This window comes from Aegilops tauschii, chromosome 3 (assembly GCF_002575655.3).
Source record: "Aegilops tauschii subsp. strangulata cultivar AL8/78 chromosome 3, Aet v6.0, whole genome shotgun sequence".
In the NCBI taxonomy this organism is placed as follows: domain Eukaryota; kingdom Viridiplantae; phylum Streptophyta; class Magnoliopsida; order Poales; family Poaceae; genus Aegilops; species Aegilops tauschii.
Genome location: NC_053037.3, coordinates 76561285 through 76587178, shown reverse-complemented (window position 1 = coordinate 76587178; position 25894 = coordinate 76561285). Strand labels below are relative to the sequence as shown.

Here is a 25894-nt window from a genome sequence, read left to right as displayed (position 1 = left end):
GATCGCCGGTGTTCAGGAGGCGAATCTACGAGCAGTGCCGAAAAGGTACTGGTCCGTGAGGTGACTGCACGCTGCATCGGTAGCAAGCACGCCCCACACTACCACGGTACTGCCCTAGATGCTCTACGCGCTAGATGGCACAAGTGGGAGACGTGCGGGAAAGCGCGCGAGGGAGAAGTAGATGAGACCTAGTGAAGAAGTTCATCGCCCCTTGAAATCTGAAATTTATTTACAGTCAGCATTAAAAAGACTTGTGCCTGACTCGATTCTTTTCCGGACTTTATTATGTGAGATTGTTATAGCTATTTATACTAAACTTTAATACTTATTTGTATGTATTTTGCCAAATCACGATCATAGATATCATATTGTGGGCAATTCAAATTGTTTTTGTAATAAAATTTGTTTTTTTTAACATACATCTTAAAACATATTTATACCGAACTCACTTAAATGCGAGAAAATAAGAAACGGGAAAATCCATGTTTACTTGGATTATATGCTGACAGTGCTTTAATGGTGTATTTGTATATGTGTATCCTTCAATATATTGGTATAGATTTGTATAGTATATGGCATACAAAATATCTTCATAGTGGTGTCTTCATAATTACGTATACATAACTAGAAAGATGTAGAGTGTACAAGATGTTTAGAAGGAAGATTCGCTCCAATTTTTAGATCATTTGAACGTCTGAGCAGCTCTCAGCAAAACAAGACAAATCGAATCAGAACGGTGCATAGTAATAAGTTTTTCGGTGCTCGATCGTCGGTGCTCATAGACGAATCTGCAAGCATTGCCGAAAAGGTGTCAGCCCGTGAGGTGAGTGTTCACTGCACCTAGCACGTCTTGCGCTATCGCGGTACTACTCTAGATGCTCTACGTGCTACATGCGACGAGTGGGGGACTTGTGGGAAAGTTCGCGAGAGAGAAGTAGATGAGGGCTGGTGAAAACTTGTGCTTGACCCAATTCTTTTATGAATTTTGACATGTGTCATTGTTATAGGTATGTATCTTTCTGATTTATGAGTTGATCATCGGAGGGGGCGGTGTGTAGTAATAGGTTTTCCGGTGCTCGATCATCGGTATTCAGCATGCGAACCTATGAGAAATGTAGCGAAGACGCCTCGCACTACCGTCGTACTGCCTTAGATGCTCTATGCGTTAGACGCCACAAGTGGGGGACCTGCCGAAAGCGTGCCACAAAGAAGAGAGATCAGACACGAGAAAGAAGAAGCGACTGACAGTAAGTCTTGGGTCCACCCTATCAGCACAAAAGAGAGCTGCTCAATGGAGCGTAGCAACCAAAGATTTAGAATCTGAAAAAAAATCGCTCTTTAATTACCCTGTGCGATTGCTGCAACCCAAGATTGCTCTCTAATTAACGTATTATAAATGAAGTGAATGCACAAAATAAACCAGGATGTATAATATAAGCTGTAGACGGACGCGGCGTGCCGCCGCGCGAGGTTCGCTAGTATATTTTCAATGATGGTTGCACGGTTACATAAAAACTTGGAATGGACGGGATATGTTTTTGCTCGGTGACTGTCTCATCCACAATCTGCATGCACACGAATTGAACGAAAGTTTGACCCTTAGCGACCACAAACTACTCCCTCCGTCTCATAATAAAGGAATGTTTAATTTGACACTAATTTAAGTGATACCATATGTGATCCCTTGCCGACCAAGGCTAGGATTCTGCCTGTCTCAGATCCAAACGTCCCGGTCCCGGTAATAGTACTTATGATGCGCCATGCTTAAGCTGATAGCCAACGAGGCACTCACTTAAGAAGCTGCCTAGCTAGCTGCCATGGAAGCGTGGTTAAGCTTGTGTTTCATAGCCCTGTCCGCGGTACTAGCCCTTTGGTTTCTCAAGCCCTCCAGCGGCGAGAGCAAGCCAGGCAAGCGGCTGCCACCTGGGCCATGGACCCTGCCGATCATCGGCAGCCTCCACCATGTCGTGAGCGTCCTCCCGCACCATACAATAGCACAGCTATCTCGCCGGTACGGGCCGCTGATGCTCCTTAAGCTGGGCGAGCTCCCCACGGTGGTGGTTTCCAGCGCCGAGGCAGCTGCGCTGGTGATGAAGACGCACGACGTCGCGTTCGCAAACCGGAAGAGCAGCGTGACGCTGGACATCGCCGCCTGTGGCGGCAACGGCATCATCTTCGCCCCCTACGGCGACCGGTGGCGCCAGATGCGCAAGATCTGCGTCATGGAGCTTCTCAGCTCCAAGTGCGTGAAGCGCATGGAGGGCGTCAGGGCCGAGGAGGTGGGCCACCTCCTCCGCTCCATTGCAGCCTCGAACGGCGCCGTCGTCAACGTCAGCGAGAAGGTGTCGGCGCTCAGCAACTCCGTCGCGTCGCGCGCATTTTTCGGCGGCAAGCTGGCGCAGCAGGACGTGTACCTGCGGGAGTTCCACCAAGTCATGGAGCTGATGGGAGGCTTCTGCCTCGTCGACCTCTTCCCGTCGTCCCGGTTGGTGCGGTGGCTGAGCAACGGCGAACGCCGCATGAAGAAGAGCTACGGCAGCATCCGACGCATCATCGGGGACATCATCGAGAGGCGCAAGGCTGAGCGGCTCGCCGGTGGCGCCTGCGGCGCCGAAGACGAGGGCCTGCTGGACGCGCTGCTCAGGATGCAGGAGGAGGACTCGTTAGCATCACCGCTAACCACAGACGCAATAGGCACCGTCTTATTTGTGAGTATTCTTTTCTTTAACTCATAGACCGTACACACATACCTGCCGGCCATGCTGTTCTGTTCACCTTATGTCACTTGCTTCGATTTGCTGCTATCGGCTGAGATCGAGGCGGAGTTGCCCACCACCCACTTAACTTGTTTGGGGAAACTAACCATGCATCTATCTATAAGATGAAATTTACATGTAACACCTTAATTTGATAAAGTAATATTGGTATTTACTTTTGATTTGAACTTGCTAATAGTACATTCTCTATTAACATATATGAAAGCAAATAGTTCTACAGATATATAGAGTTTCGATGACAAATTTAATTCTTTAATGATTCACAAATACAACCTCAGTTCGTAAGTACACGACTCTCTAGAAAGTGTGTAATATTTTTTTTAAAGAGTGTGATATATAAACAAATATTTGTGTTGGGTGGATAAAAACAGTATACTAAGAACTGTTATGTAAAATAGTTCAAAATATAAACAGTTCCGTAAACATATGGCAAAATATTACTATTAGTCAAAGATACATGTTAAAGAAGTGTCAATGTTTAAAATGTCATCTGTTTACAAAGAGAAGGAGTATTTCCATATTCTCATTGGTCAAATCCGAGTAAGGAAATCAAAGCTAACAAAGAATTATGTTGATTTGGTAAATGTACATAATTGTTCGATCTTCTATGAGAATCAAGTTGTCTTCCCTAAGTAACTATAGTACCTTTAGTGTCGACATAGACTAGACTATGCTGGCAATTGTTCAAAATACAATCTAGTATGTGCTATGATATATTCGCATCAATATAATTAATCGCCTCTATTAGCTATAGAGAATGGATTTTCAGTACCGGGTGTCTAGACACCGCCTTATCAAAACCGTACGTTCAGAATTCACCGTATAGATATATGTGCAATGTACTGTACCACAATTTTGATTAGCAGGCGCAACAGTTGTTTAGCATGGGAGGATGCGTCTATTTGAAATGATTCCAGGCCTAGTCTGGCATTGTGCCTCGTAGGCTGATTCCACCTAGCGATGCAAGCAGGGAGCTGTCGAGTTGACATGTCGGCCCGCGTGAGACTTTGAGAGTGACAGAGAAAAAAGAAGAGAGTAATCGCTTAAAAGTGAACTTTACTTTTTGAAGATGTGACAGAAAAAATGGAGAGAGAGAGAGAGCGCGCATATGACAGAGAACTTTACTTTTTTCTAAAGAAGTCACATAGAAAAATGGAGAGAGGAAGAGAACACTTGTGAGAGAGAAACCAGCTCCGGTCGCCCAATAAATCTGAAACGGCAGAGCAAGTTGAACAACACGTGGCGAAAAGGAATCCATTGATGGCAGTCGCATGCACGCTCTATTGTGTTGTCACTTCAACCATCTCTGCATGCTGCATGTCTAGTCCTGCCTACCCTATCTCTGCATGCTGCATGCTTCTGACGTCCCTGTTTGACCGCGTAACAACAGGGGCAAATTTGACAATTTTAACCTATAATCGAAATCAAATCACAGAATGAACTGGTTGCGAAACTATTTCACTCCCCTGACCCTTTTGTGTAGCGCCCGCCACGCCGGCGCCACACCCTACTGTGCAACGCCTCACAGATAAGCGCTACACGGCCAGCGTCGCACCCATATGTGCTCAAGTCAGCGTGCAGCGCCTGAGAGCTAGGCGCCACACTACACAGTGCAGCGCCTGAGAGCTAGGCGCCACACTACACAGTGCAGCGCCTAGCTCCTGGGCGTTGCACTAGTGCAGCGCCTGAGAGTTAGGCGCCAACGGTCAGCCGCGTGAAATAGTTTTAGGGACAGTTTATTATGTGATTTGATTTCGATTATAGGTCAAATTTATCAAATTTGCCAACAACAGCTCACTTTTTACTCTGACCCCTGCAAAATCTCCTGCGCATGAACAGTAACTCGCACGAATCTTAAAACCGTTGTACGGACAGGATAAGCGGGTGACTGGGCTCCCGGGACCTGTCGCACCTTTCCGTTAGCTATATGTTTAATTCTAAGAACCACGACCATCATTTTCAGGACATACTTGGAGCTGCCACGGAAACCACGGGGCTTGTTTTGGCATGGACAATGTCACAGCTCATGAACAATCCTGAAGCCATGTCTAAGGCGCAGCTAGAGGTCAGGCGGGTGCTAGGACAAGATAAAGCTGTCATTACTAATACCCACCCCCTTGTTGAACTCCAGTATATGCAGATGGTCATCAAGGAGGTTCTTAGATTGCATCCGCCCAGTCCTCTTGTGGCCCGCGCAGCTAGAGAAGACTGTCAAATTATGGGCTATGACATTCTTAAAGGCACAACTGTATATGTTAATGTCTACGCAATCTCCCGAGACCCTAAATACTGGGAAAATCCAGACAGTTTTAAGCCAGAAAGGTTTGAAACTAAAAACATGGATTATAATGGGACATACTTCGAATTCACTCCCTTTGGTGCTGGGCGGCGACAATGTCCTGGGATGTTGTTTAGCTCTGCAATTATGGAGATTGTATTGGCAAACTTTCTCTATCACTTTGACTGGAAGCTTCCCGATGGAGCCAGCCCGGCGTCACTGGACATGTCCGAGAAATTTGGGTTAACTGTGGGCAGAAAGTTTGACCTGCAACTCAAAGCCATTCCACAAGTCTGGTCCAATGCTATGGAGATCTAGATTATGTGGTGATGCATGTCGACATACTTGTGCCATGAAGCATCACATTGTACCTTTATGCATTAGAATAAGGGAAACACAGTGCATAGAACAACATCTTCTATCTACGTGATACCATCTGAGGCTATAGTCATGCATGGATTATCATATTTGTTCTTTGCCTTTGAAATGTTGAATAAAGCAAAAAATTGCAATAAATAAATTCAATGGTACAAATACAAGATTCACACAGAGTTGAGAACATGCATCGGGCACAGTTTTAGAGGGTGGAGGAAGGTCTCGGAAAAAAGCAAATGTGTGTTGTTTGTGGAGGGGGTGGGGTTGAAAGATGGAAATATGTGTGGTTGGAGGAGGGGGTACATCGCACGTGTTGTGCAAGGAACACTTGTGTGCGATGTAGGGGTTTATTGCACATGGTTTGTGTTTCTAAACCATGTGGACCGGAACTATGTCTGAACATGTGCGGTAGGGGGGGTATGGCGCACATGGTCAGAAAGAAGGAAACATGTGCGACTAGGCGGACATCACACACGTCACCGAAAGAATAATTGTGTGCGATGTAGAGATTTCATTGAACATGCATGGTTTGTGTTTCTAAACCATGTGCAACTCAATGACCATTATAAAATGTTTATTTTCCTATAATTTAGTCCATGCAATAAGAAATATTTTATATTCATCAAACATATCCAACATAAACTCAAGCACCATATGAACAACACCAAATAGTTTCAAAAGCACAAAAAACAAGTAACAAAACGGTAGCACTCCACACTTGAGTACAAAACCATTAATATCATCAACATCATAAATAGGTAAGAGGCCCATATTGTTTCCTCCTGGATGTGCCCAACCACTTGTGATGATCACATGCCCCTCAATTTTGTACATATTGAGAGGGACTTCAAAATCAGCATCATACTACGGGTGAAATACTTGTAAGTTTCATATCTAATCATGAAGGTAGTGTGTGAGGTTATCCGAAGTGAACTTCAAAGAGAAGTGCCAAAAAGGAAAAAAATCAGATATTGTTATTTCAATTGTTGTGCATAAGAAATAACATGGATAGCTAGTTCATATCTTCCTATATTTGATTGTTGTCTTGTTTATTGTGCAAACATAAGAGTGGAACAACTCGTCTCCTCCAAATGAGCTTTCTAGTATGTTTACTTTTTGCTTGTCCAGGAAGACCTCATTGTCCCGTGTACGTACAAAAATGGTTTAACACTTATCAATACCCGTGACGTTGGGAGAAAGATGAAGCAGTAAATATTAGACTATTATCCACAATTGCACAACAATGTACTATAATCCAAAGGACCAAACATATCTTGATGATAACCCTCATAGTCATACAAAAAAATTCAAAACATAAAAAAATGGATGAACAATTTCCTCAAATACATTTGCCGCGTCGGTCTCTTGAGCTAGGGCTTGGTGACGGATGCAGGAGCGGGCAGTGGAGGAGGCGAAGAAGGGGATGATGACGAGGTAGCAGAGGAGGAGATGAGTGGTGTAGGACGGAAGCGCCTTCGGGCCACGGCAGAAGAAGGTGGCGGTGCAGGATCCCAGCCGTGGTGGCAATGGGGTGGTGGCGGTGGCAGGGGCAGGGGTGCAGGGTGGAAGTTGGTGAAATTTCAGTCCGCCAATAAGGGAAGGTGGTCCTCCCGTAAACCTACAATGAGAAAAGACCTCATTTATGAGATCCTCTAAAATTAAGGCCAGTTTACTAGAACTGTTGGAGAATTTTTTTGGCTTTAACTTCCCGTAAACAACGGTTAATTTAGAGATAAGGAAATTATTGGAAATGCTCTAAGCATCTCTAGCAAATCTGCTAAAATCCGATACTCCCCCAAAAATGATTTCGTGGGAATGCGAAGGCCCCGGCGGAACAAATCATGTAAATCTCGTACTGCAAATTTAAAAACATCTCCGTGCTAGAAAATAGTTCATGACAACCATAGTGCATACATAGAAAATTAAACATCTCCGCGCTCTAAATTAAACACAAAGTCGACGGCCACTCGTTGAGCCAAGGTAGAACTTCACGACGGACTTGCCAAGCGCGTTGGTGAGGTCGTCATTCTCCTTGACGGCAACGAGACGGTCGGCATACCTTCTTCTCCGGCCGCCAAAGCCTTCTCCGCGGCGACGAGCTCCGCATCGGCCTCCCAACAACTCTAGAAATTGTCAGGGAATGTAGCATGCAATTTCACAAAAAAAAATCCTACATACCATCGTAGACCGAAAACGGAAGTGTTAGGTTAACGCGGTTGATGTAGTCGAACGACTTCACGATCCAACCGATCTAGTACCGAACGTACGGCACCTCCGGGTTCAGCACACGTTCAGCTCGATGACGTCCCTCGAACTCTTGATCAAGCAGAGGGTCGAGGGAGAGTTCCGTCAGCACGACGGCGTGGTGACGGTGATGGTGATGTGATCCGCGTAGGGTTCGCCTAAGCACTATGTCGCCATGACCGGAGGAGTAAACTATGGAGGGGGGCACCGCACACGGCTAAGAGAACAATTGATGTGTTATGGGGTAACCCCCTGCCCCCGTATATAATGGAGGGGAGGAGGAGGCCGGCCACCCAGGAGCGCGCCATGGGGGGAGTCCTACTAGGACTCCACTCCTAGTAGGATTCGCCCCCCTTTTTTGTTTCTCATCGGAGGGGGAAAGGAAGGAGAGGGAGAGGGAGAGGGAAAGGGGGGCGCCGCCCCCTCCCCTAGTCCAATTCGGACTCCCATGGGGGCTGGCGCGCGGCCACCCCTTGCGGGCTCCCCTCTCTCCACTAAGACCCATGTAGGCCCAATACTTCCCCGGGGGGTTCCGGTAACCCCTCGGTACTCCGATATATACCGAACCTTTCCGAAACCATTCCGGTGTCCGAATATCATCGTCCAATATATTAATCTTTACCTCTCGACCATTTCGAGACTCCTCGTCATGTTCGTGATCTCATCTAGGACTCCGAACAAACTTTGGTCACCATAACACATAACTCATAATACAAATCGTCATCGAACGTTAAGCATGTGGACCCTACGGGTTCGAGAACTATGTAGACATGACCGAGACACATCTCCGGTCAATAACCAATAGCGGAACCTGGATGCTCATATTGGTTCCTACATATTCTACGAAGATCTTTATCGGTCAAACCGCAATAACAACATACGTTATTCCCTTTGTCATCGGTATGTTACTTGCCCGAGATTCGATCGTCGGTATCATCATACCTAGTTCAATCTCGTTACCGGCAAGTCTCTTTACTCGTTCCGTAATGCATCATCCCGCAACTAACTCATTAGTCACATTGCTTTCAAGGCTTATAATGATGTGCATTACCGAGGGGGCCCAGAGATACCTCTCCGATACTCGGAGTGACAAATCCTAATCTCGATCTATGCCAACCCAACAAACACCTTCGGAGACACCTGTAGAGCATCTTTATAATCACCCAGTTACGTTGTGACGTTTGATAGCACACAAGGTGTTCCTCCGGTATTCGGGAGTTGCCTAATCTCATAGTCAGAGGAATATGTATAAGTCATGAAGAAAGCAATAGCAATAAAACTTAACGATCATTATGCTAAGCTAACGGATGGGTCTTGTCCATCACATAATTCTCTAATGATGTGATCCCGTTCATGAAATGACAACACATGTCTATGGTCAGGAAACTTAACCATCTTTGATTAGCGAGCTAGTTAAGTAGAGGCATACTAGGGACACTCTGTTTTTGTCTATGTATTCACACATGTACTAAGTTTTCGGTTAATACAATTCTAGCATGAATAATAAACATTTATCATGATATAAGGAAATATAAATAACAACTTTAGTATTGCCTCTAGGGCATATTTCCTTCAGTCTCCCACTTGCACTAGAGTCAGTAATCTAGATTACATTGTAATGATTCTAATACCCATGGAGTCTTCGTGATGATCATGTTTTGCTCGTAGAAGAGGCTTAGTCAACGGGTCTACAACATTCAGACCTGTATGTATTTTGCAAATGTTTATGTCTCCCTACTTGAATTGACCGCGGATAGAGTTGAAGCGTCTCTTGATGTGTTTGGTTCTCTTGTGAAATCTGGATTCCTTCGCCAAGGCAATTGCTCCAGTATTGTCACAAAAGATTTTCATTGGACCCGATGCACTAGGTATTACACCTAGATCGGATAAGAACTCCTTGATTTGCTGCTTCTGAAGCAACTATGTACTCCGCTTCACACGTAGATCCCGCCACGACGCTCTGCTTGGAACTGCACCAACTGACAGCTCCACCATTCAATATAAATACGTATCTGATTTGCGACCTAGAGTCATACGGATCAGTGTCAAAGCTTGCATCGACGTAACCATTTACGACAAGCTCTTGTCACCTCCATAAACGAGAAACATATCCTTAGTCCTTTTCAGGTATTTCAGGATGTTCTTGACCGCTGTCCAGTGATCCACTCCTGGATTACTTTGGTACCTCCCTGCTAAACTTATAGGAAGGCACACATCAGGTATTGTACACAACATTGCATACATGATAGAACCTATGGCTGAGGCATAGGGAATGATTTCCATTTTCTCTCTATCTTCTGCAGTGGTCGGGCATTGAGTCTGACTCAACTTCACACCTTGTAACACAGGCAAGAACCCTTTCTTTGACTGATCCATTTTGAACTTCTTCAAAACTTTATCAAGGTATGTGCTTTGTGAAAGTCCAATTAAGCTTCTTGATCTATCTCTATAGATCTTGATGCCCAATATATAAGCAGCTTCACCGAGGTATTTCATTGAAAAATTCTTATTCAAGTATCCTTTTATGCTATCCAGAAATTCTGTATTATTTCCAATCAACAATATGTCATCCGCATATAATATTAGAAATGCTACAGAGCTCCCACTCACTTTCTTGTAAATATAAACTTCTCCAAAAGTCCGTATAAAACCATATGCTTTGATCACACTATCAAAGCGTATATTCCAACTCCGAGAGGCTTGCACCAGTCCATAAATGGTTCGCTGGAGCTTGCACACTTTGTTAGCACCTTTAGGATCAACAAAACCTTCTGGTTACATCATATACAACTCTTCTTTAAGAAATCCATTAAGGAAGACAGTTTTGACATCCATTTGCCAAATTTCATAATCATAAAATGCGGCAATTGCTACATGATTCGGACAGACTTAAGCATCGCTACGGGTGAGAAGGTCTCATCATAGTCAACTCCTTGAACTTGTCGAAAACCTTTCGCAACAAGTCGAGCTTTGTAGACAGTAACATTACTGCCAGCGTCTGTCTTCTTGAAAATCCATTTATTCTCTATGGCTTGCCGATCATCGGGCAAGTCAACCAAAGTCCACACTAAGGACAAATTCGGCATATCCTTAGTTATATGTTTCATTTCTTCATAACCCAAAAGCAAACTAAGTTCATTATGATGTGCAAGGGAAATCAAGTCATCACAATTTTTGGACACGATACGATCATGAAACAATTTGCATCGGGGATTTAAATGATCACGTTCATTGCAAAGTTCACAAGGATGGCAAAGAAATTTTAAATTTTCAGCACAAGCATCTAGCCTTTCTTGCAACCATTTAGTTTCTAAATACTTATGCCTCTTGCAAAATCTATCTTCCCTATTTGGTGTGTACTTGCAAACTCTATGCACTCCACAAAAATTAACATGCTTATGGGAGGCATTTTCATCATGACTAGTGCAATCATCATTAGTACTATGGATATTCAAAGAGTTCATACTAACAACATTGCAATCATGCTCATCATTCAAAGATTTAGTGCCAAACATTCTAATGCATTCTTCCTCTAGAAATTGAGCACAATTATCGGAATCCTTATTTTCATAAAAGATATTAAAAAGATGAAGCATATGAGGCACCCTCAATTCCATTTTTTTAGTTTTCTTTTATAAACTAAACTAGTGATAAAACAAGAAACAAAAAGATTCGATTGCAAGATCTAAAGATATACCTTCAAGCACTCACCTCCCCGGCAACAGTGCCAGAAACTGCTTGATGTCTACTACCAACCTTCTTTTTGTAGACGTTCTTGGGCCTCCAAGTGCAGAGGTTTGTAGGACAGTAGCAAATTTCCCTCAAGTGGATGACGTAAGGTTTATCAATCCGTGGGAGGCGTAGGATGAAGATGGTCTCTCTCAAGCAACCCTGCAACCAAATAACAAAGAGTCTCTTGTGTCCCCAACACACCCAATACAATGGTAAATTGTATAGGTCCACTAGTTCGGCAAAGAGATGGTGATACAAGTGCAATATGGATGGTAGATATAGGTTTTTGTAATCTGAAAATATAAAAACAGCAAGGTAACTAATGATAAAAGTGAGCACAAACGGTATTGCAATGCTAGGAAACAAGGCCTAGGGTTCATACTTTCACTAGTGCAAGTTCTCTCAACAATAATAACATAATTGGATCATATAACTATCCCTGAACATGCAACAAAGAGTCACTCCAAAGTCACTAATAGCGGAGAACAAACGAAGAGATTATTGTAGGGTATGAAACCACCTCAAAGTTATTCTTTCTGATCGATCTATTCAAGAGTCCGTAGTAAAATAACATGAAGCTATTCTTTCCGTTCGATCTATCCTAGAGTTCGTACTAGAATAACACCTTAAGACACAAATCAACCAAAACCCTAATGTCACCTAGATACTCCAATGTCACCTCAAGTATCCGTGGGTATGATTATACGATATGCATCATACAATCTCAGATTCATCTATTCAAACCAACACAAAGTAGTTCAAAGAGTGCCCCAAAGTTTCTACCGGAGAGTCAAGACGAAAGCGTGTGCCAACCCCTATGCATAAGTTCACGAGGTCACGGAACCCGCAAGTTGATCACCAAAACATACATCAAGTAGATCATGTGATATCCCATTGTCGCCACAGATAAGCACATGCACGACATACATCAAGTGTTCTCAAATCCTTAAAGACTCAATCCGATAAGATAACTTCAAAGGGAAAACTCAATCCATTACAAGAGAGTATAGGGGGAGAAACATCATAAGATCCAACTATAATAGCAAAGCTCGCGATACATCAAGATCGAAACACCTCAAGAACAAGAGAGAGAGAGAGATCAAACACATAGCTACTGGTACATACCCTCAGCCCCGAGGGTGAACTACTCCCTCCTCGTCATGGAGAGCGTCGGGATGATGAAGATGGCCACCGGAGAGGGATTCCCCCTCCGGCAGGGTGCCGAAACGGGTCTAGATTGGTTTTCGGTGGCTACAGAAGCTTGCGGCGGCGGAACTCCCGATCTAGGTTTCTTTCTGGAAGTTTGGGTATATATAAGAGGTATTGGCATCGGGAATAAGTCAGTGGGGTCCCCGAGGCGGCCACGAGGCAGGGGCGCGCCCAGGGGTGTAGGGCGCGCCCCCCACCCTCGTGGTGGCCTCGGGACTCTTCTGGCCCACTTCCGGTACTCCGTGGGCTTCTTCTGGTCCAAAAATGATCTCCGTCGAATTTCAGCTCAATTGGGCTCCGTTTGGTTTTCCTTTTCTGCAAGACCCAAAAATAAGGAAAAAACAGAAACTTGCACTGGGCTCTAGGTTAATAGGTTAGTCCCAAAAATCATATAATGTAGCATATAAATGCATATAAAACATCCTAGATGGATAATATAATAGCATGGAACAATCGAAAATTATAGATACGTTGGAGACGTATCAAACTCCTTCTCTAGAAATGATCCATTCTTAGCAACAAATATCTTACCTTCGGATCTGTGATAGAAGGTGTACCCAGCAGTTTCTTTTGGGTGTCCTACGAAGACACATTTCTCCAATTTGGGTTCGAGCTTATCAGGTTGAAGCTTTTTCACATAAGCATCACAGCCCCAAACTTTAAGAAACGACAACTTAGGTTTCTTGCCAAACCACAGTTCATATGGCGTCGTCTCAACGGATTCAGATGGTGCCCTATTTAACGTGAATGCAGCCGTCTCTAAGGCATAACCCCAAAATGATAATGGTAAATCGGTAAGAGACATCATAGATCGCACCATATCTAATAAAGTACGGTTACGACGTTCGGACACACCATTACGCTGTGGTGTTGCAGGTGGCATGAGTTGCAAAACTATTCCATATTGTTTCAAATGAAGACCAAACTCGTAACTCAAATATTCGCCTCCGCGATCAGATCTTAGAAACTTTATTTTCTTGTTACGATGATTTTCCACTTCACTCTGAAATTCTTTGAACTTTTCAAATGTTTCAAACTTATGTTTCATTAAGTAGATATACCCATATCTGCTCAAATCATCTGTGAAGGTCAGAAAAATAACGATACCCGCCGCGAGCCTCAACACTCATCGGACCGTATAGATCAGTATGTATTATTTCCAATAAGTCAGTGGCTCGCTCCATTGTTCCAGAGAACAGAGTCTTAGTCATCTTGCCCATGAGGCATGGTTCGCAAGCATCAAGTGATTCCAAAAGCCCATCAGCATGGAGTTTCTTCATGCGCTTTACACCAATATGACCTAAACAGCAGTGCCACAAATAAGTTGCACTATCATTATTAACTTTGTATCTTTTGGCTTCAATATTAGTAATATGTGTATCATTACAATCGAGATTCAACAAAAATAGACCACTCATCAAGGGTGCATGACCATAAAAGATATTACTCATATAAATAGAACAACCATTATTCTCTGATTTAAATGAATAACCGTCTCGCATCAAACAAGATCCAGATATAATATTCATGCTCAATGCTGGCACCAAATAACAATTATTCAAGTCTAAAACTAATCCCGAAGGTAGATGTGGAGGTAGCGTGCCGACGACAATCACATTGACCTTGGAACCATTTCCGACGCGCATCATCACCTCGTCCTTAGCCAATCTTCGTTTAATCCGTAGCCCCTGTTTCGAGTTGCAAATATGAGCAACAGAACCAATATCAAATACCCAGGCGCTACTACGAGCATTACTAAGGTACACATCAATAACATGTATATCAAATATACCTTTCACTTTGCCATCCTTCTTATCCGCCAAATACTTGGGGCAGTTCCGCTTCCAGTGACCAGTCCCTTTGCAGTAAAAGCACTCAGTTTCAGGCTTAGGTCTGGACTTGGGCTTCTTCACGGGAGCAGCAACTTGCTTGCTATTCTTCTTGAAGTTCCCCTTCTTCCCTTTGCCCTTTTTCTTGAAACTAGTGGTCCTGTTAACCATCAACACTTTGCTCCTTCTTGATTTCTACCTCCACAGCCTTTAGCATTGCGAAGAGCTCAGGAATTGTCTTTTCCATCCCTTGCATATTATTGTTCATCACGAAGAATTTATAGCTTGGTGGCAGTGATTGAAGAACTCTGTCAATGACACTATCATCAGGAAGATTAACTCCCAGCTGAGTCAAGTGGTTATGGTACCCAGACATTCTGAGTATGTGTTCACTGATAGAACTGTTCTCCTCCATCTTGCAGCTATAGAACTTGTTGGAGACTTCATATCTCTCAACTCGGGCATTTTCTTGAAATATTAACTTCAACTCTTGGAACATCTCATATGCTCCATGACGTTCAAAACGTCTTTGAAGTCCCGATTCTAAGCCGTAAAGCATGGCACACAGAACTATCGAGTAATCGTCAGCTTTAGTTTGTCAGACGTTCATAACGTCCGGAGTTGCTCCTGCAACGGGTCTTGCACCTAGCGGTGCTTCTAGGACGTAATTCTTCTGTGCAGCAATGAGGATAATCCTCAAGTTACGGACCCAGTCCGTGTAGTTGCTACCATCATCTTTCAACTTAGCTTTCTCTAGGAGCGCATTAAAATTCAATTGAACGGTAGCATGGTCCATTGATCTACAATGACATAGATATGCAAAAACTATCAGGACTAAGTTCATGATTAATTTAAGTTCAATTAATCATATTACTTAAGAACTCCCACTTAGATAGACATCCCTCTAGTCATCAAAATGATCATGTGATCCATATCAACTAAACCATGTCCGATCATCACGTGAGATGGAGTAGTTTCAAAGGTGAACATATCTATGTTGATCATATCTACTATATGATTCACGTTCGACCTTTCAGTCTCAGTGTTTCGAGGACATATCTGCATATGCTAGGCACGTCAAGTTTAACCCGAGTATTCTGCACGTGCAAAACTGTCTTACACCCGTTGTATGTGAACGTAGAGCTTATCACAACCGATCATCATGTGGTGTCTCGGCACAATGAACTGTAGCAACGGTGCATACTCATACTACAAAAAAAAGACACATCCGTGACATTTTGGGCCGAACGAATTTTTTTTCTGTCATACATATGACACTTCTATGACGATAATTGTGACAAAACCCGGTATCATCATACATGTGGTGGGCTCCTACTTCTATGACAAAAAATCATGACAGAAAATGGGATTTTCGTTCTGGGCGGGCCGGAGACGCAGCTGCATGACATTCTTTGGGCCGTCCATGACGGAAAAAACCGTGGTAGAAGCGAGGGCGAGGAAAATTTCGGGCAGTTCCCGGTTACGGTGGGAGGTCGGGGCCCGAGCGATGCGCGTTTCTCTCGTACACATACGCGCGTGTGTGCGAGGCGTTGGCTCTAACTGAACCCGAGTGAGGCATTGGGCTCTAACTGAACCCGAGCGATTGCACTGCAGGCTACGCGTTACTGAACCCGAGCGATCGATCGATGGCTGTTAACTAAACCCGATCGAGCGATTCCTTCGCTACTGCTGCTAACTGAAGCCGATCGATGCTGCCTCTGGGATGAACAGTGAGCGTTGCGGGGGGGGGGGGGGGTGGATGAACAGTGAGCGGTGGCGTTGCCTCTGGATGAACAGGACCCCGTGGTGTGGTGGAGGGCTGGATGAACAGTAGACGGTGGAGGGGTGCCCGTGGAGGGGTGGTTGAACAGGACCCCATGGTGTGGAGGGCTGGATGAACAGTAGACGGTGGAGGGGTGCCCGTGGAGGGGTGGTTGAACAGTAGCCGGTGGAGTAGCACGCGGTGGAGGCTGGATGAACAGGAGCCCGTGGAGGCTGGAGGAGGTCGACGGTGGATATGAACAGTATCCCGTGGAGTCCCGTTTTGCGGTACGCCACACCCCTCCCGATGAACAGGACCCCGTTTCGACCGTAGGAGCTCCGCTTCGTCCGTTTTGCGGTATGCCACACCCCTCCCGATCAACAGGACCCCCGTTTCGACCGTAGGAGGTCCGTTTCGTCCGTTTTGCGGTACGCCACACCCCTCCCGATCAACAGGACCCCCATTTCGACCGTAGGAGGTCCGTTTCCTCCGTTTTGCGGTAAGCCACACACCTCTCGATCAACAGGACCCCCGTTTCGACCGTAGGAGGTCCGTTTCCTCCGTTTTGCGGTACGCCACACTCCTCCCGATCAACATCACCCCCGTTTCGACCGTAGGAGGTCCGTTTCCTCCGTTTTGCGGTACGCCACACCCCTCCCCATGAACACGACGCATCCGTTGCCTCCCCTTGAACACGACGCATTCCGTTGCCTCCCCATGAACACGATGACGACGCTGTTTCTCCGTTCCGACCCAGCCATGTACACAAGCCCTGGCCATACGTATGCGCAAGTAGGCGTTCGAGACCCCGCCCGTATGTACACATACGTGGCCGTATTTTCTTTCTTGCACCCTGGCGCTGTACGTACGTGTACATGCTACGTGCGCGCCTCTATTACGACACGTACGCACCTCTACTACGACACGTGCGCGGCTCTACATCCACCAGTATATATGTACGTACACGTTCGCGACCAGAATGACAACGCTACGTACGCTTCAACCAGGTGGGTCCTGACTGTCAGGCACTTCCTTGCCTGCGAATATGTAGCTGGTGGGTCCCAGCAGTCAGGGGGCGAATCATTTTTTTTGCCCGGACGCACTTCCTTGCGTGCGAAGATGTAGCTGGTGGGTCCCAGCAGTCAAGGGCAAACATTTTTTTCGCGAAATACGGTGGCCCGTCCGGTGGGTCCCCGCTGTCAGGTGGAGGAATAATTATTTTGCACGTAACAAGGAGGCACTTCCTTGCTGCGGCCGTGGACCCAGCTGTCAGCCTCTCCACGTACAGTCCACGTCCGATGGAAGCCGTTCCTTGACCACGTTGACCACGCCGCGCCGAGAGCACCAGGGCGGTGGACGACGGCGAGGCCTAGGAAGGGGACGATGCGGAGCCGGGGAATACGTGGCAGTGGATGCCCACGCGTAGAGGAGTACGAGGGTTCACTGGTTCGCTGCGGTGTGAGGCTGCCGTCGCCGCAGAATAACAGGGGGTGTGGGTGAGTAGAGGGATGGCCTGGCCAGCGGTGGGAGTAGTAGGGGGCGGTGAGGCCTACGCCGCATCGCAGCCGGCCACGGGAGGCAGGGGCACGAGGCAAGAAGACCAGAGGTTGAAGAAGCACTACGGCCGTTGGATGGACATCGTACGGTCACTGGAGCTAGAATCGTGCATATTGACTAAGTTGACAAAGCCCTCCGTCCTCGTCAACTTAGTAGGCCCACAAGTCAGCCTGCCACTATACTAGGTCCCAGCTAACAGGGGGAGTATTCATTTTTTTGTGCGTAATAAGGAGGCACTTCCTTGCGTGCGAAGATATAGCTGGTGGGTCCGAGCTGTCAGCGGCGGTAACGTTTTTTTGCGAAATACAGAGGCCCTTTCGGTGGGTCCCTGATGTCAGGTGGAGGAATCATTATTTTGCGCGTAATAAGGAGGCATTTCCTTGCGTGCGGCCGTGGACCTAGCTGTCGGCCTCTCCATGTACAGTCCACTTCAGATGCATGTCGGTCGTTGACCACGTTGACCAGGCTGTGCCTTGAGCACCAGGGCGGTGGACGACGGCGAGGCCTAGGAAGGGAACGACACGGAGGCAGGGAAGACTCGGCAGTTTTTCCCACGCGGAGGGGAGTACGACTGTAGGAGGGTTTACTGGTTCGTCTACCGTCGCTGGAGAATAACAGCAGGTGTGGGTGAGTAGAGGGATGGCTAGGCCAGCGATGGGAGTACGGTGGGGCCGTGAGGCCTGCGCGGCAGCAGAGCCGGCCACGGGGAGGAGGGAGCAGGCAGTCCCATTTGAGCGGCTGGAGCAGGAAGAGCAGAGATTGAAGAAGCACGACGGCCGTTGGATGGCCATCCAACAGTCACTGCTTGTGCGTCAACCTTTTTTTTAGGAAAGCCTCAAATCTGTGGAAAACAGCATACATCCCATCTGCCATTATTTCTAATAATTTACAGCCCATTTGCTAATTATTAAGGTTTTTTTGGAGCCCATATTCTTTTTGTTAGCATTACAGCCCATATTGTGGCCACGATTAAAAAATTATACGAAATTTTGCATATTTCGGTGCGGTCCGAACTGTTTTTAATCTCGAAATTTCGACTCACATTCAAACTGATTTAAAAAATAAATGGATATAAATATAAAATCCAACAAATTCTCCACGCATAAAAATTAATGTAATTTAAAATCTCGAAATGAAAAAAAAGATATTTGAAACTAATTGCCGGTTTGATGTGTTTTAAAAATGTACAACCCATTTCTCATTACTGATGGGCCATTTTCTCGGCCAGCCGAATGAAAGCTCTCCTGGTCTTGAAAGATTTGCAGCCCAACAGGCCTGACAAAGCGACTTGGCAAATCACAAAAAAACTGGGCTGTGGCCGTGGACCCAGCTGTCAGCCTCTCCACGTACAGTACTCTTCCGATGGAAGTCGTTCCTTGACCACGTTGACCACGCCGCGCGGAGAGCACCACGGCGGTGGACGACGGCGAGGCCTAGGAAGGGGACGACACGACAGTGGAAGCCCGCGCGGAGAGGAGTACGAGGGTTCACTGGTTCGGCTGCGGTGTGAGACTGCCATCGCCGCAGGGCCTGGCCAGGGGTGGGAATAGTAGGGGGCGGTGAGGCCTCCGCGGCAGCACAGCCGGCCACGGGAGGCAGGAGCATGCGACACGACCGGCGCTGCTTTGGGCGGCTGGAGCAAGAAGACCAGAGGTTGAAGAAGCACTACGGCCGCTGGATGGACATCGTACGGTCACTGGAGCTAGAATCGTTCATATTGACTAACTTGACAAAGTCCTTCGTCCCCGTCAACTTAGTAGGCCCACTAGTCAGCCTCCCACCAAGGTGGGTCCCAGCTAGCCGGGGGAGTATTCATTTTTTTGTGCGTAATAAGGAGGCACTTCCGGTGGGTCCGAGCTGACAGTGGGGGGAACGTTTTTCGCGAAATACGGTGGCCCGTCAGGTGGGTCCCAGCAGTCAGGGGGCAAACGTTTTTTCGCAAAATATGGTGGCCCGTCCAGTGGGTCCCTGCTGTCAGTTGGAGGAATCATTATTTTCCGCGTAATAAGGAGGCACTTACTTGCTGCGACCGTGGACCCAGCTGAGACTCTCCACGTACAGTATACTTCCGATGGAAGTCGTTCCTTGACCACGTTGATCTCGCCGCGTTCCGTTGCATGCATGCGTCCATGGGCATGGTGCGTCCCCACTGTCAGCCTCTCACGTACAGTCATCTTCCGATGACTCTTGGTTGTTGACCACGTTGACCACACCGTGCCGAGCGCACCTAGACTAGAATGACCCGGAGATGGGGAAGACGGGGCAGTGGAGTCGCAGATGGAGAGGAGTGGGAAACTTCACTGGTTCGGGTGCGCGGCAGCACAGCCGCGGTGCCACCCACAGGAGACAGGAGCAAGAACAGAGGTGGAAGAAGGAGCACGGCTGTTGGATTAACATCCAACGGTCCAGCTGCTAGAATCATTTGTTGATTAAGTTGACAAAGCCGTGCGTACACGTCCGCTTAGTAGGCCCACAAGTCAGTCACCAAATCTGACGGGTCCCAGCTGTCAACGGGATGAATAATTTTTTTCGCAAAACAAGGAGGCACTTCCTTCCGTGCGAAGATACAGCCGGTGGGTCCCAGCTGTCAGGTGGAGAAATAATTTTTTTCGCAAAACAAGGAGGTCCATCCTGTAGCTGGTTCGAATCCAAACCTAGACTATGACTATATATGGTGCTATGCTACTCTGCAAGTAATGAAACTGACATATCCAACGTTCGCTTCTCCTCTTCTCTACCTACTCTGCCTAGCATCAGAAGCTCTGGCCGCAGCAACCATGTCCGCTGGCTGCTTGTCCACCTGCTCTTCAGCAGGCAACAACCAGATATGCGCCAAGTCGCCACCCGTACCATCGCCTGTGGGTCTCATCACACCCCCACCGGCACGTGCACCGCAGCCGATTGCTCATCGCAACCCGCTGCCGTTGCTGTGGTGCCACTGCTGCAAATCACGCAGAGTCATCCGTCGCGTCTCAACCACAATCCGCAACCCTGTCCGAATCTTCTACAAATGCCCGAATCATGGGGTAATAATATGTTTAAGTGTTGTTCTGCTGCTTTCAGTTGCTGATTTTTTTAATAGTTTGGTTGATGATCTTCCAATTTGATTCATGCAGAAAAGGGAAGATTCGTGTGATTTGTATTTCTGGGAAGTTGCTGATGTGGGGGAATGCAACTACGCTGATTATTTGGTTAGCCGAGGAAACCCAATACCAGCAGGTTGGGGTGTTGGACAAGTAACTGAAGGAACAACAGAAGAGGAAGATGCAGAGCAGAAGGTTAAAGATGCAGTTCCTCTGATCATGGCCAAGCAACAGCTGCTGAACGGCCTTGACAGCAATGAGGAGATGAAAAATCTTGTGAATATAATGGCAAAATCGATGTGCTCTGTAGGATGATTGTCTCTTTATTTGCAGTGTATGTAGCACTCGTGATGTATTCAGTGGCTACGACATGAACACTTTGCTGAAACTAGTAATGAATGAAACCTGTGTAGCAGGCTGGGCGTAGTGTTGTGAACATCTAATGATTTCTATTAACGGAAATCAGGGGGTATCCCCTTTTGCTCATATAAATAAATAAATAGCAGAGGCCCTGTCGGGTCAGCTTTGTTCTCATTCAATGACGTCGAGCAAATTGCAGTCCAACAGCAAACTATGTCATCAAATTCAAGTTTCACAGCCAAATATGAGTACAACTAAACAACAATGTCATCATGTTTTAGTTGTCATACAATCACCAAACACAAATCAGCATACATAACAAGTGATGTTCTCATAGCAAAATACTAAACAACATGTTCATCAGGTTTCAGTTGTCATAGCAAACACAATTTCACATAGTAGATAAAAAAACGTCTTCTGACAGGCAAATACGACAAAAGCAATGTAATCATCATCCGCAGCAGCAGCGTCAACATCTTCGCCATGTGCATCAGTCTGAATCGTAATTCCCCACGGTGTCATCTTCTTCTTCGTCCTCAACGTCCTCGAACGTTGGCTTCTTCTTGATCAACTCTTGTATGTCCACAGCACGACAGTCAATCTTTTCGCCGGCGTCATTGACGTGATGGTTCTCAAAGATATTAGGAACATCGGTGTTATCTTGTACATCAGGAGCAGTGTAAGCATCATCTTGTTGTGAAACTTCATTAAACGAATTCCTCTGCTCAAACCTTTGCAATACTCTCCAGTCATCGCTACGTGCAAATGTGTCTTCCAAGAAAAGTATCTGTGTTGCTTGATTTGCCAAAATAAAAGGCTCGTTGGTCAGGTACGCCGCCTTGACATTGATGGATTTGAAATAATCATCAGCTCTGGGTTTTGCGATCCTGGAAAACAGTTTATACCAACGACAGCACAACAGAACCACACACAGATGATCCTCGAAACTGGAGATATACTACAACTGAACAATGTCTGTTATGTTAGCATACATTTCAGTTGTCTCTTTGTCATACATATCCGTGTTCATGATGGCACTGTTTTGTTTCTTCCTGCCTTCGTCTCGTGCAAGGGTGTTGTAGCGCACATCTCCAACAACGCAAGATTCATAATGTCTTACCCGAGTATCAGGACCCATTGCTAGTGAGTAAAGGGCATCATCAACTGCATGCCCATCTTCCCGCATCTTCTTAACCTATGGTTAGAAAATAGAAAAGCTGATCATCTTATGTACTCAATATATTAAAAAACTGACAGTGCACTTCAAAAGCTTACATGGTTCTTGAACCATTTCGCAAATCCTGCCATAACCAGTTTGTCAATGTTTCTTGGATTTTGCGGCAGTAACTCCTCTTTGGTAGATGCTGCACAACATAGTGATCGCGTCAAACATCTAAATATATAAGAATGTGCTGCAAGTTTAGTAGATTACGATGTACAAGCTGCAGTACTGCACTTACTTGATATAAGGTAGTATCTCAGGACAGTTATTCAACACATACCAAACCATTTTGTCCAAATCTTTAGGTTTGTCCTCTTGTCGACTCTTCCCTGTAACTCGAACAGAATAATCGAAAACATTGAGCCCGGGATTGTCTTCACCCACCTCTTTGCTAAGCTGATCAGCTGTTTCAATGTATTTTGAGCAGAATGTCAACGCTTCTGTAGCAATGTAGGCCTCTGCAATGGAACCCTCGGGTCTAGCTCTGTTCCTAACATAGCCCTTGAAAGTGCCTAGCCGCCTTTCAATAGGGTACATCTAGCCATACTGTACTGGACCTCTAAGTAGTGCCTCATCAGGTAGATGAACAGCCAAATGCACCATCACATCAAAGAAGGTTGGAGGATATATCTTCTCAGGGTCGCATAGGATAGTTGGTATCTTGTCTCTAAGACGCTCCAAAGCATCTATCCTGATATTCCTACTGCAGAGTTCCCTGAAGAATTGTCCCAACTCTGCAACTACTCTGTATAAGTCAGGGCGGCCCAATCCTCTAAGGATAATAGGTAAAACCCTTTGAAGTAGGACGTGGCAGTCATGAGTTTTCAACCCTTGTACCTTGTTTCCATCTGCACTGACTCTCCTTTCAGGGTTGGAAGCAAATCCATGTGGGAATCTCACACGTGACAGGACCTCGCAGAATTCTTTTCTTTTTACCTTGTCCAAGACGTACACAGCTGGTGCCATATCCCGTGGTTTACCTTCATCTTGCACCTGCAAATCCTTTCTGATACCTAGGTGTGTCAAATCAATCCTTGATTTTAAGGTATCTTTCGTCTTGCCTTCAATATTAAGAAGTGTGCCGATAATGCTGTCACATATATTTTTCTCGATGTGCATCACATCAAGATTATGCCGCAGATCCAAATCTTTCCAACACTCCAAGTCCCACAAAGTGGACCTGCGGGTAAACAATAATCTCTCTTCTACCCTGCCATGCTTCCTTTTCCCACTACCATTACGAGGATGGTTTCCTGGTGTAATATGCCTGACCTTCTCTAATTCCACTTGCAACTCATCGGTGGTGAGCCTCTTTGGCGCATCACGGTTTTCATGCTTTGTATTGAACACATGTCTTCAGTATTTTCTAGGATGCGGCTTGTCCTTGGCAAGGAAACGGCGGTGTCCAATGTAACAGATCTTGCTAAGTATTGCGTATGACAGCGGATTCCTGTCACAGCGAACACATGCATTGTAACCATGTGTCGTTCGCCCTGACATAATGCCCAAAGCCGGATAATCATGGATGCACCAAATTATAACAGCACGCAGAAAGAAATCAGCTGGTGGGCTGCTATATAGGTCTCGAGTGAGAACACCCTTTGTCGTGGAATTGTCACGGCAGATGTCCTTGAACTAGGACTTAGTCGTGGAGCCATCGCAGCTAGGAAGCTTAAAGGGGTTAAACGGGACAAGGAACACAAGGGTTATACTGGTTCGGCCCCTTACGATGAAGGTAAAAGCCTACGTCCAGTTGAGGTTGTATTACTTGAGGTTTCGACGACCAGGAGCTAAACCGCCCTGCCTGGTTATCGATCTGATCTTACTTGTCCCTAGACCGCCGCCAGGTCATCCCTTTATATAGAGAGGTTGACGCCCAGTGGCTCTCATAGTCCCAGCCGGCTCATAACAATGTCTAGCTCGGACTCCTAACTATTCTTGCCTTACACTACAAGTCTTACTATAACGGCGGTTTGTAACTACGGGCCTTAAGCCATCTCCGGGTCTTAAGCCCATCTTTGGCCCGTCGTCTTCAAGCTTGGCGCCGGGCTTCGTGTGATGACCATTACGAGTAACCCAGCCCCTCCTGGGCGGGTGACTCTAATGGTTATATCCTCAACATTAGGCCCCAGATTGATTTGAACCGGTTCATGTCAATCTTCAATCCCCTTGAAAGAAAATTTTCCGGCTTACATCTGTGCGAAGGTTTTAACCCGCCGTGACGTTATCTTCTGGATTCCTGATAACCCGCCATGACGTCATCTTCCATTAAGTTCATTTCTTTATTCCATTAAATCCCAACGGATCTTATCTTTAATGGTCATCCCGAGAATCAAGGCGCCTCTGGGGCGAGATAATCACGCCGTGACCTCCTCGTTTCTCGCGCCCACTTATGAGCTTCACCTTATAAATAGCCCGGCCCATGAGCCTCTAGTCACTCGTCGCCTCCATCTTCTTCCTCCTCTCGCCACTGTGCTGAGACTTTGAGCTCCACCGCCGCCGCCGCGGATCTCCTCGTTGTCACCAACTCAGGCCGCTGCATCACCCTGACCTGTCCAGAGAAAACGGCGGCGACCTCCGCGACTCACCAGCACCCGTAAGCCCTTGCCACTCCATAGAGTAGATCCGCATTAGGGTTCTTTGCTGTTCTTCCCATGTTCGTCGCCGTTCACCGCGAGCTCTTGATAGATTTCCTTATTACCACCCTTTCTCGATCTTTAGACTATACAGAACTGTTGCGGTAGTTGTTTCACACCCGTTCCCAATGTATATAGATCCCTTTTCACTGCATAAAGGCTCCGTTCGAACCTATGAACTTCTTCTGCGTCTGTTTTAGGTCTAGAAATTGTCCCTTTCCAGTCGATCGTTTGATCCAGAATAATTACTGTGATCTGTGAAACTTGTTTGCGCCACACTTAGTCAAAAAGGCTGTAGAAATTTCTGGCTCATATCTCCGGCTTAAAAGAGGCCACATGCCGTAGAAATTTCCGGCTCATTTATAATAGGGCTTTAGACAACTTGAATTACTCACGATGCCCTCAGCGGCTTAGATAACCCGACGCAATTAGCCATATGTCATTAGGCCCCTTCATAAGCCGCCACTTTAAACACTAAACTGTAAACTTCCTCCGGCTTATAATTGAGCTGGACATTTCCTTTTGTCATAGGCCTCCGTCTTTCACAATGCCACCCAAAGCTCCCAAGGCACCCACCACGTGCAACTGGATGAGATCCAATGTTACTGACGAAACCTTAGCGGATTTTGTGAAGACGGGTTACTTGCCCAAGAAGGATGTCATGTCGTATCGTGCCCCTAACCCGTCGGAGGAGAGACCGCAACCAAGGGATGGTGAGGTGGTGATATTTGCTGATCACATGAGCCGGGGCTTCGCACCGCCCGGCTCAAAATTCTTTAGGGATGTTCTGAACTTCTTTGTTCTGCGGCCGCAAGACATAGGACCCAATT

The 25894-nt window shown here is 46.2% G+C and overlaps 1 protein-coding gene across 2 annotated transcripts; it reads left to right on the top strand.

Moving 5' to 3' along the window:
* The first annotated feature begins 1518 nt into the window (after positions 1-1518).
* LOC109739108 (desmethyl-deoxy-podophyllotoxin synthase) lies at positions 1519-21261 on the top strand. Of its 2 annotated transcripts, none has more exons than XM_073510038.1 (2): positions 1519-2708; positions 20880-21261. In XM_073510038.1, the coding sequence occupies exons 1-2, from the start codon at positions 1818-1820 to the stop codon at positions 21159-21161; spliced, it is 1173 nt and encodes a 390-aa protein (XP_073366139.1). In that variant the 5' UTR covers positions 1519-1817; the 3' UTR covers positions 21162-21261. The 2 variants fall into 2 exon arrangements, with proteins under 2 accessions (XP_073366139.1, XP_020153781.1); XM_020298192.4 differs by lacking the exon at positions 20880-21261 and adding an exon at positions 4741-5575 and having other exon boundaries at positions 1532-2708.
* The last annotated feature ends 4633 nt before the right edge of the window (positions 21262-25894 follow it).